Source organism: Diplotaxodon limnothrissa, linkage group LG17 (genome assembly GCF_057381915.1).
Source record: "Diplotaxodon limnothrissa isolate DT_005_m linkage group LG17, D_limnothrissa_male_GT1.1, whole genome shotgun sequence".
Lineage (NCBI taxonomy): Eukaryota > Metazoa > Chordata > Actinopteri > Cichliformes > Cichlidae > Diplotaxodon > Diplotaxodon limnothrissa.
The window spans coordinates 30,911,260-30,929,088 of NC_140612.1; the positions used below are offsets into that span (position 1 = coordinate 30,911,260).

Sequence of the window (17,829 nt, forward strand, 5' to 3'; positions counted from 1 at the left end):
AGACCCAGACATCTTTTTGTGGACTTGACCCTTCTCTAGCACCGTTGTTGGATATGCTACTGATTGACATTTATAGAAGCAGAGTATGTTTCTGTTAAGAAAAGGCTACACTCTACCCCTGTTACCCCTTGCTAAGAGATGCATAAAGGTCACAGAGGGGGGTGTTTGCGAGTGATCCTTTGAATGCTGATCAAAGTCTGTCATTGGACCTTTATCTCCCAACCTCATGTTCATCCCAAAGAGAAATATACACCTGTTATGTGTAAGACTGATCAAAGGTTTACCAACAAACAGATCCTCCGCTCGTTATCCTCAGTGGTTAGATAATTTGGTGATTGACAGCGAGGGAAGCAGGATTTAGATAACTGGTAAAAAATTCAGTTAAAAGTTCCCAGTTGATATTTTTTTTTAAAAAATAAACAAAAGTTCTGATAAATACAAAAAAAGGAAAAACAGTTGTTGTAATTAAATAAAACTTTTTTGCACTTAAGATGTTAAAACTCTTATGTGTGCTTCAGCACCATCAGAGCAGCAGGATGGTCCTTGTAAAGCCCTGTTTTTAGCACTGGTGACTTTGGAATTACATGAAGAGAAATATCAACTGAGACGGTTCAAATTCACAGTAGAAAAGTTCAACATCATTACTGCAAGTAATTTGCAAATCTGTGCTTAAATGTAACAAGGAGCATTACCTCTACTTCACAGGCGAAGAGTGGTTAAACCAAATGTAGATTTAATTTAGTTATTAACTGCTTCTGCGTGTGTTAATCATTTACTTTTGGGAATATCATCACTTTATTTTTATTGCCCCAAACTATTTTGCAGAGTTGTGTGATTTTTGAAAAAATTCCCAGCAGTCTTGATCTTCCTTGCCTTTGTTGATGCATGGCTGGGTTTCAGAGACCATCATAGGCACCTGCTGAGTTAGTGCCCTATCTGTATCGGATCAGATGCCACATGTTTCTCTTCCCCTTTGGAGATGGAATAATTCAGATCTGTGCTGGCTTATTCAACATGCAGTGCTATATTGTACAGTCAGTGCAAACAATCGCACGATCCCCTATGAGCAAGTACTTGGCAACAGCGGGAAGGAAAAACTACTTTTTAACAGGAACTCTGGCAGAACCAGTTTCCGGGGGGCCAGCCACCTGCCAAGACCAGTTGGAGCTGAGGGTAAAGAGAAGACAGCAGAAAGAGGACAGGACAAGAAGCAAGTTATAGGAGAGGGACAGAGTGCTAATGTTTAAATACAGCAACGGTGTATAAAGACAGTTATAATGGTCCAGGCTCATCTGATCCAGCCCTAACTATAAGCTTTATTAGAAATATATTAAATAGGATGATAACAATAAAAATAGATCCAGTGTATTAAGGGAAATGGAAAGAGAGAAAACAGGAAACAGGTAGATGTTTATTCCCATTGTTTTCCTTTTGAGCATTTGCTGCTTTTTCATGTTTCCTCTGCTTCTCTAACATCAAGCTAACCATCTTTTGCTTTGTCACATGTCCAGTGTCCTGGGCCCTGCAATTCTCAGAGTGCGGACAAATGCCCATATACAGCATTTCCGTTTATGTCACACATAAACCATAGCCCTCAGAGTATAATACTTGTCTTCGTATACAGTACACTCTTCAATCGACTGTGAGCTACATCCATCCCGATGAGCTGCATCTGTAGCTCTGGTTTTCTGCAATGCTGTGTCAGCTGAAAGGCTTGGTTTGATACAATAGGCTGATATGGTGCCCTCACTTCTCCAGGGGGCATGTTGACTTCATTAATGGGTCCCAAAGCCTTTTAGCTCTCACACTATGGCCTCTGGTCTCAAAATATAATGGGGTTCACTCTACTCAGTGGCACTGCCACCAGGTTCCACCGCTAATAGAGACACGGGTGGTGATATGCCCTCATATTATGCTGTTGCCTTTGCCAGTCGCTGCAGCATAGGTTTCAGGAACAGCAGCTCTTATCACTGCAGACTAAATGAAGTAACATAGAACTTTAGGCGAAATGATAGCTTTGAATGACAAATATGCATATGGGCTTTCCTTGGCTAGTAATTTGTTTGCACTAATGAGGTAGGTCAGGTCCACCTTTCACATCTAATTTCCTGATATGACTCCAAATAAGACAGACTGGGTGATCCATAATGCAAGGGAAATTGCCAGAAGTAAAACAGTAGTCGACAAAGACATAAAGCTCGACATAAGCATATGAGATGGAGCAGCTGATGCCAACTGCAGAGAAAGAGCAAAGTATTTTTGCCCACTGGATCCCTCCTGCCCACTTCCACACAGACTTCAGCAACAATGAACACTAACCATATTCCAAGAGACTTTGTATTGAGTAATGAAGCAAAAAAAAAAAAAGTCTTCAAGACATCTACATGTGTGAATGATCTTTAATCTAAAGACATGTAAGGCAATTGCAGACAGTGAATGGAAGATAACATGTAAAGTACAGAGTCCCAGCTGTGACAGAAGAGACCTTTCAGAAATTTCAGAATGGGCAGAGAAAAAGTAAATGAGAGAAACTGAGTGAGGTCACAAATGTTCTCTAGATTGAACTGGCCAAAAGCCTGCAGGTATTTTAGACAACCTCATGACTTAAAGATGGAGACAGAACAGCAGAGAGAGAGAGAGATGGAAAAAGAGCGGAGAAATAGCAGAGCTGGGAAATGAGTAACAAAAGCTGAGCTGTGAGCCCCCTGCCTGGTCACAGTGCTCTAAGGCAGCTCAAAATTGAAGGCAATGATAGTGAGGAAACCTGTCACTCATCCTTTGAAGCCACGGAGGCGATTGAGGGACGAGAGGAGAGCAGGGGGGAAAGTTAGGAAGCCTCCGGACACTTGTCCCCTTTCCAACACGATCATCTCCCACAATAACATTCTTGTCCTCCGCTTCTCTTCTTGCCTTCTCTATCTCTCAGCAGGTGGATAAGGTTAGATTAGTAGGCCACATGGGCCTGCAGGCTAACAGGTACCACACCTTAAATGCTACAGCGGTCAGTCACCGAACCAGGGGTCCCCCTGCAGCTCGGCCTGATTTAGTGTCAGATCTCAGGAGGGAGGTAGTTAAAATATTTACTGGAGTCGCATTAAGTGCACATATGCTATGTCTGATTCTGTGTTTAACTTCCCCTATTTATTACTTTATATTGCCACATCTATGTCATCTGCTACCTGCGTTTTAGTTTTCTAACCAGCAAGGAAATGGTCTGTGCTGTATTTGGATTGTGTGCAGGACAAGTCAGTCAGTTAAATCTAAAAGGTAGTTAATCCATTCATCTTCTTCTGCTTCAGGGTCATGATGGGGCAACAGGCAGGGTACACCCTGACGACCAGCTTAATCTGAACAGAACTGGAGCTATCAAAAAAAGACCAGCAATTGTTTTGGGGTTTTTAGTTTTTAATCGTGCCATGCCTCCTATTCCTAAACTGCCAAGCCAAAATAAATCATCTACAGAAAATTAACCCAAAGAAGTTTAAACTCAACGGGGGCGCCATTGTAGAAGTCGTATTTCTCCACATTTTTGACAATGGCCATGCAAATCTTTGTAGTTGCTTCCCCGCTAACAATGACATTTCCTTGATTTGCACCCACAAAGCACCTTCTCTCACAGAGAAGGCATCGGGGAAAGACATTAATTAAAATCCTGCTGTGTAGCAGATATGCCTAATTGCAAACATAAAACAGAGAATAGTGAATTAAAGCATAGAATGAGTTCAGTTCCAGTCAGTGGGGTTTTTTTTTTTGCCAACTCATCCTCCAATACAGAGGCGCTGAGTTGAGAGGGGGGAAAAGATTTTAAATCTGTCTTTAATAAACCGAATGAATATTTTACTTCCATAAAGGAAAGCTGTAAACCACTGAGTCAGTGTTGTACCATTTGAATAAGTACAAGATGACTCTATTGTAGCTTGTCATAAAATATAAAATACGCTGCCAAAAGACAATGTAGATGTAGAAAGAAAAACCATAGCATTAGTAATTTATGTGTCACCTACAATACTTGTTGAAATGGAACAGATTTAGAGCGTCCTGGCCAGACATCATCTTCTCAGGATAAAACCACGTGTCTGTCTTTGATTGTCCCTAATAACTCTTGCTGGCAATAGCTAGCGGATCATATGAGATTTCTGTATTCTAACAATGCTGCACGACCAGCCTGGCATCCCACATTTGGGTGCGACATCCTTGTTAATACCCTGAGATTAATGTCAAATTATCTACACTCTCCCACTAGTGTTGCACCGGTCCATCTCGCCTCAAGCTAAATATCGAGGCACTGAATGTGGAAGTGCAGAGTTTTTTCTGGCATTGATTGACACTGAGAGATGGAGCCAGTCTGCCTCTAGCCCCCTTTCCTTCTGTTATTCTTTCTGCTCACCCCCCCCCCCCCCCCCCCCAAGTCCTCTTTTCTCTCAGTCTGCCATATGTTTTAGCGAGCTGGACAGATTTGGGCAATCAGACAGCCACCATTGTGTTGCTGTCGGTATGAATAGAACGCGTGGAGAGACACATTGCCATTATGTAGTGACGATACGTTGCTTCTTCTTTTTTTTTCCTGTCTCTTTCACCGTGAATGTTGCTCTCCCTTGTCTCTGTCTGTCTGCCTGTGTCTCTCTCTAGGCTCTTAATATATGTCCTGCGTTGCCTGGATGAATACCTAACACTCTGCTGTCTGCTTTAAAACAAGGGTGAAAACCTGAGCCTGAGTGTGGCAAGTCAGGCTGAGGTGTCTTTTGGCATTTGGCCGTATTGTGCTCTGTCCAGAATGTTTATGACTGATATCTAAAACTGGAAAAAGCTGAAGCTCCTATATACATGACCTGCAGACAACTTGATGGTGCTGCTTGTATTTTGTCATAGCTTTGAAAATACTTAGTTTGTAAAACCGACAGAATAAGTAAAGTGACAGAGAAAGTCTCTTATAGGGTAAATCTTTAAATGTACCTTGTGAAAATAGTACAAGGTCTCTTAATTAAATTAAATTGCTTCATATTTCAGTGAAGTGACACTAATAGGTGTATAAATCTGAATTCTTATTGACTTTATTCTATTTTTCCATTTAGCTTAGTTAGATTCTGTTACTTCCTGTTTTATTTTGAAGGATATTCCTTCATGTGGCTATCTGTACCTTTTCCTTTCTTGGTATCCAATGAAGCTATTTTCCCTTTATCTTAGGAGTTTCCCACTACTTTCCTGTAGCCACATTTGTTAAATATTCATCCTTAATCAATTTATTTAACTACCTCTGTTTTAAGTATATATTTATGTCTATCGACTAAAAAGAAGCATAAACAATGAAAACTAGCATTATTTTAGCATATCCAAAACACAAGGGTTCATGACCCTTTCAGCTGCAGAGATGCTGGCAGACCACTGAGTTTGCCCATATGCATGTTTCACAGGATTAGGGAAATTTCTGTCACAAATATTGTGGAAATTTAGTTTTGCCAGCATGCTGTATGACTTTGGATGACTTTCCGCTCCAGCCCACTCACCTCACTGTGGTTGCATGACACGTGTCAGACCGTAGTGATACTTTAGTCAGCAGCTTATTCTGGCTTCCCCTAGCAGCATGTTGGTCATGGTGTGTGTTCCAGCCATGGCCTGTTAGTGTGCCATGCAAAACAGACTGCAACTCTGTGTGACAAGCCTTCCTTTTGCCACCCCAAAATCCATGCCATAGTAGGAAAGGACACAAGTTTTTCAATCTCGCTCACTCTCCTTACTCATATTCAAAAAGTTTCCCTCCTGAAGTTTTTTGTTTGTTTCAGAAGCTCAATTTTAATAGTTTCCTCCCAAAGTCCATGTACACTCACTTTGTTTAGTGCAAAACATTCAACTTTTCATCGAGGTATGCAGAAGAGCTTTTCCAAATCCACAAGACACTGAACTTCGAGGCACATGGAAGTGGACTGCATAACCACTTCTGCCATCTTGGATGGTAGCATCAAGGTTTGGGATAAACAAGATGAATACGTGGATTCAATCTGCTTTGTGTCAGTAATTCAGGCTGCTGTTGGTGGAGTACTGGTGTGGGTGGTATTTTTCTGACACACTTTGGAGCCCTTATTATCAGTGATGATTGAGCATCGTTTAAACATCACAGCCTACCTGAGTATTGTTGCCGACCATGTCCATCCCTTTATGACCCCAGTTTTAACACATCGTGTCACAAAGCTCAAATCAACTCAAAGTGATTTCTTGAACATGAAAATGAGTTCACTGTAATTAAAAGGCCTCTGCAGTCTTCAGATCTTTTCCCAATAGAGCCCCTTTGGGATGTGATGGAGTGGGATTCATATCACTTAAGTGCAAATGACAGAACTGCAGCAACTGTGTGATGCTTTAATGCCAATTTGGATCATAATCTCAGAGGAATGTTTCAGCACCTTGTTAAATCTATACCATAAAGATTTTAAGCAGTTCTGGAGGCACAAGGGGATACAACTCAGTACCCAATAAAGTGGCCAGTAAGCATATGTCGTGTTAACTGGCTAGTGCAAATTGGTCATACACTGCAGGTGTGGGTGTGAGCGCTAATTGTTGACTGTGTCTCTGTGTTAGCCCTGTGATTGATTGGCAACAAGTGTGTTCCCCGCCTCTCGCTCAGTGTCAACTGGGATATGCTCCAGCTTCCAACTGTGACCCTCCAAGCAGGGAAAGCTAATGATGTGCTACCTTCAGTTTGCTCTAGGTAATGTGTTGTTATCTAGATATTGTGGTCGTACCCGTAGCGTCTCCATTTAATCACAGCAGTATTTTTATTTCTCTTGATGATTAACTAGTCTAGTCTTAACATGCGGACCAGCCTTCTCACCGTTTGATGTAAAGTGGTTTCTACACAATCGCAGCCCAAGTTCACAGAGATTATCCCAAATCAATAGATGTTCTAAGATGTGTAACCAGAGGTACTGAATTTGAAAGGGCAATTTTTAGTGGAAGAGGGTTCCAGAGGGGCAACAGCATTATTGACTGCGGATATGGAAGGTGTCTGTTGATTCAGCCATGACACTACAAGCAGTCTGTGTCCCTCATATTGCAATAATATTATTTAGTGTATTTTTTCTTTACTGTCCTCTGATACATTTCTACAGCTTTTCCCTTTTTTTCTTATACAAAATAACCCTACACTTAACACACAGGGTTTATTTTTGAACATCACGTGAATTATTCTTAGCATTATGCTTTTACCAGCCCGCAAGCATGCAGTTAGAGGAAATACCATACCTTCCATGTGCTTTTGTAGCATAGAGTGCCAATATGAGCAAACTGAGCAAGGGTAATCCTGTGGTTTTCACACCGGAACGAACGGCTTCCCCGTCTGTATCACACCTTCTGCTAGCTGTTAGCCCCATGGAGAGAGGGAAATGGTGACTTTAGGCATATGATTTTTCATGGACACAGTCAAGGCAGGAAGTACCATCTGCATATGATGTTCCGCTTGTTTTTCTCTGCACTCTGACTGTTTTATTAAATTATCTATAGCCGTTAGATGCATTCTTTTTGATCAGCACTGCACTCACATTCTGCTTATGCTTTTTTGGTGGATTGCAAATAAGACTGTAATAGTCGGGCCCAATAGCTTTAAAGGCCTATATAAAAATATTTTATATGCACTAAATGTATTCTTGAGACAGTATGATCACTGAGACAAGATCCTATTTGTGTCTCTACAACATTGTCACTGCAGAGCCGACTGCTCATAATAGCAGCTGTTGTAGTTGTCTGTCACAGCCACTAGGTGGATGCTATATCTGGACAAAGTAGTCACTCTGTGGAGGATTTTCCTATATGTGAACTGTGATGGTGTGAATCAGTTGCATGGTCCTCCTGGCACAGTCGGGAATATAAAAAAAATATTGTATGCTCTGTGTGTGCGCCCTGAGTCAAAAGTGCCAGTAAATTTCCCGGCTCTTCCCAGAGTATCTCCTACAAGCATCTCCAGCCAGGAAGCCTGTATGTGTGCGTATAGGAGTGTGAAAGGGAGAGACAGTGAACTGCTAATGTTTCTACACACACAATCACTTGCATGTTCATGTTCATCTATATGTGGGCCTAGTGCATCCCTCACCTTCCCACTACTCTGAGGCAAAATGAAGTCTGTCTGGCAGTGAATGTCTATTGTGTAGTGCTAATGTGATAGCAGAGATTAGCATTGTAATCCATTTAGCATAGAACAGCTAATCCACTTTATTACTGTTGAAAAGGAATCTGATAATATTGGCTAGCACCAGTGTGGCTGCCTTAATGATTTGAGGCTGATGAAAAAAAAATACTTTAAGATATATTCATAATTACTGTCTCTGATAATGAATGTAGGATTAGTAGGTTCATAACAAACCATGTCATTAATTTTAGCATTTAATCAAGAAAATAAAAGTGGTATAGTAGTATGCTGTTTTGTTTGTTGAGTCTTTTTTTTGTCTAATTATAAAGGACTTTTCATGCACTAAGTGGATATTTTATATTAATTCTTCTAAGAGCAGAGATTGATATAAAAGAAGATGAAGACAACTCTGTTTTAAAAGCTACAAACCCCTCTGTATGTGCCAATTATTGTACAAACAAGACCACTGGTCCTTGATTTAAATCAGTCTTTCTCCCTTGTGCGTTCCCCTCTGGTCCCAGTGTGACTAAACCAGCTAGCGTTGCATTCTTGCAGACGTGCTCCATGCTCCCTGGTGGCTCGTTTGTTTTGTTGGTGGTCAGATTGAGGGATAATATACAGGAACTTCCCCTTGAAGCCTCTTCGCTCCTTGGTGACTGTGGATCTCTCCCAACACAATAAAACTCTACATCCAGTGACCGCTATAGACTGTCAGCCCTTTAACTCTACACAGCAAATGACTTGAGACCTTTATCACATGCTGTTGAGGTAAACTGATACATGTTTCCATGCATGCACATGCACAAATGATGAATGCTGTGCGTATATGCTTTGCACCTAAAATTAACATCCCCAATTGGGCAGATTAGATAACCCCACCTGCTGAATTGAGCTCTGGCTTACAAGAAAGTTTCTTTCTTCTTGCCTCCTTCTCTTCTTTCTTTCTCTCCTATTTGCCTTCTGTTCCTTTCTTTGCAACTGACCCTGCATACAATGGCTCCCAGTGGAAAAAAAGAACTCAAGGTTCTTTGAGATCGAGGTCACTACACGAGCCAAGCAGGAGGCTGAAAAAAAAGAGAGAGGAAGGAGAATGAATGAGAAACAAAAAAGGAGGGAGAGTGGGGTGAAGTCGGGGTTAAACAAGGTGTCTGTTTAAAGAAATGCGATGTTGTGAAATGGGATATCAGTAGAAACAGCAGGACAGGGCAGCACTTAAGCTGCAGCCAGTATACTTATAGTAGGTTTCTTTCTTTGCTCTACAATAGTTGACTGTCAAAGCAAAGACAAAAAGAAAGTTGCTTTGAACTATAAAGAGCTGCAGATTCTTTGGTTTTTGTTATGTAGAGAGTAAAGGAAAAGTAGAACCAACTAACATTGTCACTTACTATAAAGAACATCCTGATTGAGTTTCTTAACATTACCTTAAAAGTTTAGTGATGGAAATTCAAAGGCATGAGAGAGAGAAAAACTTAGAGTAATTTCCTCAAAATCCATCTTAAGATGAAGTTTAAAAAACGTAAATGCCCACTAGTCCTTTTTATCCAGCCTTTAACAAAGATAACCACCTTTTATTGAACGGTTCAGTCAGGCTACTTGACCTGAAAGAGACTTTAACTTGAGGTGTATCAGGTTATGATATTCAGACAGAACACAGAGTATGATGTCCTAGGGTTATTATAATTAATCAAAAAATGACTCATCTGTCTAGTCAGCCATCTGCTTCCTATCCAATTATCTCCTGTTTATGCCTGTTACCTGTGAACCCGTAAGTGCTGAAGAGCACAAAGAACTACCAAGAGTCATCACAACTTTAACAAGACTTAGTTCACACCTGTCAAAAAAACCCAGAAAGGGCTGTGCGTGTGTGTCTGTGTGTGTTTGTCTATTCTATTGGGTGCTGAAAGTTGCTTAGTTAGGTAGAGTCAGGACTTTGTGTTACTGGAAAAATGGAGCCAGAGGACAAGATTTGGAAAGGATCATTTGCAGCACACACAATCAATCTGATTGTGTGTGTGTGTGTGTGTGTGTGTGTGTGTGTGTGTGTGTGTGTGTGTGTGTGTAAGAGAGAGAGAGAGAGAGAAACACAATGTAAGCAGATGTTCTGGCACAACCCAGACCACTTCCATCACATCAGCAAGTGTGCGTGGGCTCAATTCCATGCACTTTCTGCTGAATAAATTCACCTAGGGGCCCATAGACCACACCTCTTGCCTTATTACCATAATCACTTTTGAATGGCTTAAACTGTGATAGAGAAAGATGTCCTTCTCAGCAACAGCACCGACAGCCTTGATGCAAGGCAAAAATCCCAAGTCAGTATATCCTGGGCAGTTTAGCTAATGAAAACATCCAAAATTACCTTTTAAACGATTCCTTCATTTGTATTTGCACGCTTTGTTGTCCTAGATACCACCTTTGTTCCACTGCCAAGTCCTTCCTGGAAGGCAACCGTTTTCTCTCCTGTGTTTCTTATTTGCACCTCAGCTGTTCTTTATTTCGATGTTATGTCTTTAGCCATTTACTCAGTTACACATTTATGTAATTGGACTTAGCAGTTGATTCATGTGAAGTTTTAATGTCATGATTGCAGTACCCATGAGCGCAATGGTTGTGAAAGAGTGATTGAAAATGTATAATAAATGCAGTATGTTAATCTTTTAATGTGCTTCTCTTCTCGTTTTTAGATTCGTGTAGATGGCTCCTCCCGTGCCCTTCAGTATGAGACTGTGCAGGCTGTGGAGAATGGACCCATCCTCAGAGACATGGCCTTCTCTTCTGACCATCACTACCTCTATGTCATGTCTGAGACCCAGGTCAGACACACAAACAAACACATACATCAAAACTCCTCCCTGCTGACTCAGTATCATAACCACTGGCATTTATCATTTTCTTATGTCACAGGGTAGAATAACCTTTGGTATGGCAATAGAGGATTTCATTACAGCCTGACTAGAGGAGGGAAGAGGATTCGATGGACCATTGGATGTTGTGACCATGTCTTTTTATAGAAACAGGCTGTGAGGGTAGAGCTGGAGTGAATAAATGTGTTGAATTATGGCAAGAGAGAAGAGTGGTCTTAGTCCACTTTGGTGTGTGCTGGTGTGTGTATGTCTGAGCAGGCAGATTCACACATCTCTCTTGGTACCTTTGATGACATGGAATGTGGAGTGAAATAGCAGCACTCTATGTAATGGACACAGACACAGAGTCGGCGAACACCTATCAGAGGCAAAACCTTGCCAAAATAGCACCACGAAAAGTCACGTAAATGGACACCTCCCTGACTGGCTGACTATGTTAGATGTTCACGTTCTCTTTATATTCACCACAAAACACAGGCATGGACTTGTATCGTAATTTACATGTACAAAAGCATGATGACCAAAGCAAGGTCACAATCATAAAACGACAAATTCATTTACAGTCAAAGAAATAAGCACACATTTTGCTTAACTGAAGCTACCAATAGTAGCTTAATTATCAATACAGCATTAAAATAACTGAAAAATCTGTTGACATACTGATGGATACTTACAGATACTGTAGATTCATTTCAAATTCCATTTTAATTATATAGTGCTAAATCAAGAACACCAGTCACCTCATTGCACAATGATTCATATTTGAAGGTAAAGACCCTACAATAATACATTAAAATTGCCAACAATCAGTTGAGCCACAATGAGCAAACACTTGGGATGTGGGATGGAAAAACTCCCTTTTAAAACGAAGGAACTTCTGGGAGAACCAGGCTCAGGGCTCTCACCCCAACTGTTGGGGTGAGAGGAAAGAAACGGGACAATGCAGAAGAGAAATATTATATAGAATAGTAAAAAGCTCCTTATATATCTCAACAAGATCATACTTTTTTTTTAAACTTTGGCCTAACAATGCACCAACAATAAAGGTAATGGGCCACACCTCTTAGTCTTTGAACTCAGCTTTAATTTTAGTCCCATTGCCACAGGTGAATAAAATCACACACCCAGCAATGCATTCTGCCTTTAAAATCATGAAGAATGGGTCATTTGGGGAGAATTTGTGCTCCTGTAATAGGATCCCACAATTGTAACAAGTCAGTTTTTTGGAAAGTGGATATATTTTTGGACCCACAGCAATTCGAATTGACAGACGACATAACGTTATGGGAGCAGGATTACAGAGTGCTGAGGCGCAGAGTTCCACACCTCATCTGGTGTTAACATCACCACAAAAGTTATGAGCTGGGAGCTTCACATCATGGGTTTCCATGGCCAAGCAGCTCCTGTAAGGGCAATCTGCAGGTGACTCAGTGCTTTTGCCGATGTAGCGCATCAGCACCTCAGAACTGCATCTAATTGCAGCATTTATTTAGTTACATTTAACCGCTGCAACACTTTCCACGAGGCACTGTTAGCAATTAAATCATAAAGGCCAAATCAAGCCACCAGTGAATCGCTGTCTCTGTTTGCTGTTCATTATTAATGCGACTGTTAGAAATAATTTTGCAGGAGCTCTGAAGTACGGATAATGTGCATATCATTCCCTCTCTCACGCTCGCTCTCTCGCCGCTTTATCTCCTGCCACCCACAATCACAGAAGGCCACTGCTGTTTTGTTGGCATCAGTTGTTACCCCTGCACATTGTTTGTAGCTTCCAGAGGATTATAGACCTCTCTGGCACCGTGGAAGTGTCACTATTTACTAATGTAGTGCATTGCAATTTGTTTGTGTGTATGTGTGTGTGTGTGTGTGTGTGTGTGTGTGTGTGTGTGAATGCGTGTGTGAATGTGTGCACATTTTAAGTGGCCAGATTATCGTGATAACCTTTTAAAATATCAGTGAGTTGAAGGTGCCCTTTCAGATGGTGCTCTCATTGCCTCTCCTCGTCAGCCCATCTGTAGAGCGAGCGGGAAAGCAAAGGAACACAAGTGAGCAAAATAAGGACATTTAGGATGTTATTTGTCACGGCATCCAATTACTACTCTTTTGTGCAAATCTGTTAACCAGCAGTGTGAGAATTTGTGTTTTATTTCCCTTTCTCTTAGATTGTAGTCCATGTAATTGGCTTTATAAAAAATAGTACAGATTAACAAATGAATTATTAAAAATATTTGACTTCCATTTTTTTTACCCTCACTAACCCTCGTTAGATTTCTTTATGTCTCGCTTTTATTGCACAACATCGTGTTACAAATTTAGTATTTTTTTAATTTGCATGCCAATTAGCTTATATTGAAAAAAAGAAGCATGGAGTGGAGTATTTTTTGTCCTGTAGTCGTTGTGCGTGTGTGCTTTATGTCTGTGTTTGCGTGTGTGTGTCTGCATAAGGCCTTGGTAATAATTAGTCTATTAGCCCAGTTGCGGCGCTAACCTACACTAACTGTTTGGGAGGAACATTTGGGAATTACCATACATACAAATAGAGAAAGCAGTTAATGAACACCCCACATGGAATATGCAGATAAATACACAGATAAATCCAGTGCACAAACACACATTCTTCTTTAGTCCTGAAGTGTTTATAGAAAAGGATGAGACATACAACTAAGAGTAACTTTGTTTCATTTATTTGCTTTATGTTTGAGCAACACCTTCATAGGTTAGCGCTATTTTAAGTCCATTATTGATGTTCTATTTCAATGTAATACCTCAGTGTGTCCTAAGTAAGCAGTATAAACTAGCTATTTGTAATTCTCAATGTCGATTAGACAGCTAAAATATGCAACTTTGCCATCACTGTCCTGATTTTTCTGTGAATCAGAGCTGTTTCCAAGTGCCTTCAATTAGTGAAGGAGATGAACCTAAATTCTTGCATGTGAAATGTCGAGAACATGTCGCAACAGTATTTTGAAATTATAGTTTTGCACAGCATGTCTTTTTTTTTCTCAGCAAGTTAGTTCTTGAAGATTTTCCTGCAATGTCTAGTTGAACTGTTTCCTGTCACGCCATTGCTTCAGGCCAAAACAGCTTTTCATAAGTCGTCTACAAACTCAAACAAAGATATAATCTGACATAATACATGTTTGTTTTTATTTATCACACATTTAATCAACAAATAAATTACCCGCATAAGATTTGCCATTAACATACATGACATTACTTTGCTTTTGGCCTTAATGCAGATCTGCTGCTTCAACGTAAAAGAATTGGCGCCTGATTTTTATTCGCAGATTGCCTTAAATTTCTTGGCTGTCAGCCTTAACAGTTAGTGCCAAGTTCAAAGGGCATGTTGTGGTCACCCTAGCACACCGCAGTGCTGGCTACCACGCTATTTGCTGGATCACTGGGGCAGTTTAAAATAACATCCAGCGTACACATACACATTTGCCAATTCCCAGGAGTGTCAAACGCTATTAAAACAGCTCGAGTTGGTCAATAGCAACAGGCCACCTGCTGTTTCTGGGGCCTGGGACACAGATACTCAAAGACGGAGAGTATGATATTTGAAAAGAAGGAGAAATACAAAAAGGGATAGAAGGAGAAGACCAAGGGTGCCCACAACAGGAGGCCAGAACAAAGCTGGTCGATGTAGCTGGACCCATACTGTGCATAGCCTTGAATTACTCCCCTTCTTATTGGCGATGCCCGACCAAGAGGGGGGATACCTCTGGATTCTGGCTGCTGTGTGAACTCGGCACCGAACAGTGAAGGTCAAATACTTATACTGGAGGAGAAGACGCAGAGAAAGAGCATTAAAAATTAATTTAAAGCTCACTTCTTTTGTCAAAAGTAAAGAAGAAGTTAATAAGAATGATTGTTATTGTACTACATTTGGCACACAAAATACAAAGTGTGTTAGTATGGTATTTGGGCATGACATGCTGCAATAATTGGTTGCTCTGTTTTGGGATTGAGTCTCCAGAACTGGCAGGATCAAACCCCAATGTTTAAACCTTTCTCTCATTTGGGTTGTTGGAAGTGGAGAGGATTATCTAGCACATCTTATATAGTTGCTCGGTTTGGTTGAGATGTCATCACTGTAAAGGAGATAACATAAGCGTGTTGTGCGCTTTGCTGAGAAGGTGGTTGGCTGCAGACTCCCATCTCTGCAGGACCTGTACACCTCCAGGACACTGGGGCGTGCAGCTCGGATCTCAGCTGACCCTTCTCACCCTGGACACAGTCTGTTTGACCTGCTCCCCTCAGGCAGGAGGCTCCGGTCCATTCGCACCAGAACCTCTCGCCATAAGAACAGTTTCTTCCCCTCTGCTGTTGAACACATGAACAATAACCGTATGACTGTTCCCACCACTAACACATGACCCTACGCTGTGTTCACTGCATCATTCCATGTTTGGCACTGATCACCACCTGCACTCATGTATATATCATGTATATATCTATCTATCTACTTAGCACTTTTAATTCTTATTCTTATTTTTATTTTTCATGTCTATTTAAGAGTAATTTATAACAGTATGTTTGCACTGAAGCACCGCAGCAATTTCCTAATGTTGTAAACCCGCTCAACATTTGGCAATAAAACCCATTCTGATTCTGATAACACACAAGTCACATAATCGTAACATTAAGCGTATCATTATGAGGGACGAGACCTCTCCTAGAAGAAGATACAGTAGAAATGGATTCAAGCAGAGGCTTTGAGGTTTGAGATTCTGCTGGAAGTAAAGTTGACCTGAATAAAGCTGAACTACTTTGTTGCTCATATTTCTCTTTCACACAATTTACAATGAAGACAACTTATACAAAGATGGGAAAAGGCTCTGGAAGCTTCGTCTGTCTATTAATGCTAGAGAGATCCACTCTTTGTTCCCCCAGCAATCATCACTCTGAAATCACACCGGGAATGAAAGAAAGCAAACATGAATAGTTGGGCCTTATAATGATTCTGCAGCCCAGTGTTTTTTTTCTTTATCCTTGACAGAACGTGTGTATTGGTATCTGCTATTTAACTAGCAGAGCCATCTTCAGTGTAAAGGTGAATATTGTCACTCTCATTGCAAAGAAAAAGAAAAACCCAGCCAAGGATGACAGCAGAAAATTAACAGTAGCTATAAAGTCTCTGTGCAGAATTACAGTTTAATTTAAAAGTGCATTTAAAGTAATGATTACTTTTTAAGTGTGTCACGCTGTATTTATAGTCTTTTTGTCTTGCCTAAATCAGTTGGCAATTAACTGTAATCAATTATAAATAAGTTACAATGGGGCAGAACTACTGGAACATCTTGGCAGAGAAGTATAAATCAGCCTTCAGGGTTTGACTATCGTGCTGAGAGTCACACTATACCCTGCTTGTCTGTGTCAAATTATACACTCATTAGAGAAGGAAGCTGGCCAAACACTTAGACAAACACACATTCTCACGCTGTATTGTGTGTTCTCAAAATGATGTCGACATTGTATTTCTTTCGTGTCCTTGCGTGTTTTATTTATTCATTTTGCTGCCTTTTCCTGCCTCTTTGCTCCATCTTGTGACTGTGTGATGTTTGTTAGTCTTGTTTTATTTCAGGGTTACAGAATTTGCCTCTTGTTGCCCCTGATATTTTCTCAAATGAAAGTACATGAGGGCTCAGTCTTTTGTGTTTTCTCTTGTCCCCCCTTCCGTTCCATCTGTATCCCATTTCTAACTGTATCTGACTCCCCATTGTCATTTAAACCAAGCACCATCCCCCAATCTCCCACCGCCCCCATTCCCCCCCCCCCCAATTCCATACTAGTAAAGTAATCTGTCATCCCTGCCTTCCCCTCATTAATTCAGTGATTGGCTGTCCTTTAATTGGATCTTCTTTTCACTCACACATACGCACACATGTGCACACGCGCATGCACAAGTCATCCTATTAGTGGGCTAAATAGGTGTTCTGGTATAAAGGGGACAGTTAGATTATAGAACTGGGTGTCATTATGGATGCTAAGGTTGCAGTTTGAGTGACAAGGGCAGGTCAATCCCACTGTTAATATGAGCTGGTAGCGTAGTCCGTTATTATGTTGCTATTCTGTTAACACTGGTTCATCTGTCAACTACACCTGGGTAGAATGAATGAGGAGGTGTCACTGGATCTCCGGGATCATTTCACCATTAGTGAAAGGGAGTTGAAGTGCACACCACACAGCAACATTTTTAGTAAAAGCTATAAATATATTCATTGCCCCTCTGAAGTGATGAATTGTGACTAGTTCTGATATAAAAAGCTTATTTTAACGCATACATTCTTTCTTTTCCATATTTAATAAATAAAGGTCATCCAATCAAAGAGAGGGATCTCGTTGCATTAATCTTGCAAGCTTTCCATTAATGGCTTTGGTGAAATGCACAGAATCATAACTTTTAATTATAACAAGAATATGGTAGATGTCCACAAACACTACGGCTAAGTCTGTGGCCCTGAAACTGTGATCTTTGTTTGACTCGGGAAAAATTAAATTAAATCAAACGAATGTGTTTTGAATAGGAAAATAAAGAAGGCAAAGCTGAAGCTAAGTCGGATCTTTTTTTAATGACTGAAAAATTGTGGCGTGTGGTGCGGGAATCTTTTTCAGCTTTTGAAGTGGTTCATGCCAGAAAAAATGCTGAGAACCACTGCTCTAAGTAGGGTTTTATGTCAGTTGGAGTAAAAACAACTTGGATCCAATCAGGAGAATGTAATTTCTATTAATATGATTTTAATGGCAAAGCACATTAGTCAGCAGCTGACTGTGCCAAGCCTTGACATGTGTTTGAGGACATTCGAGAGCTGTTCCAGAGGTTGTTTGCTGTGTCTTTTTCTT

General features: G+C 40.7%; 1 protein-coding gene across 1 annotated transcript in view; it reads left to right on the forward strand.

Annotated features, from left to right (window-relative positions):
• The window catches only part of plxna4 (plexin A4), a 265,266-nt gene that overhangs the window by 135,348 nt on the left and 112,089 nt on the right, over nucleotides 1-17,829 (forward strand). Inside the window, exon 4 of the mRNA XM_085375902.1 lies at nucleotides 10,801-10,929. Within this exon, the coding sequence (XP_085232028.1) occupies nucleotides 10,801-10,929 (129 nt within the window). The remainder of the gene's footprint in view (nucleotides 1-10,800; nucleotides 10,930-17,829) is intronic.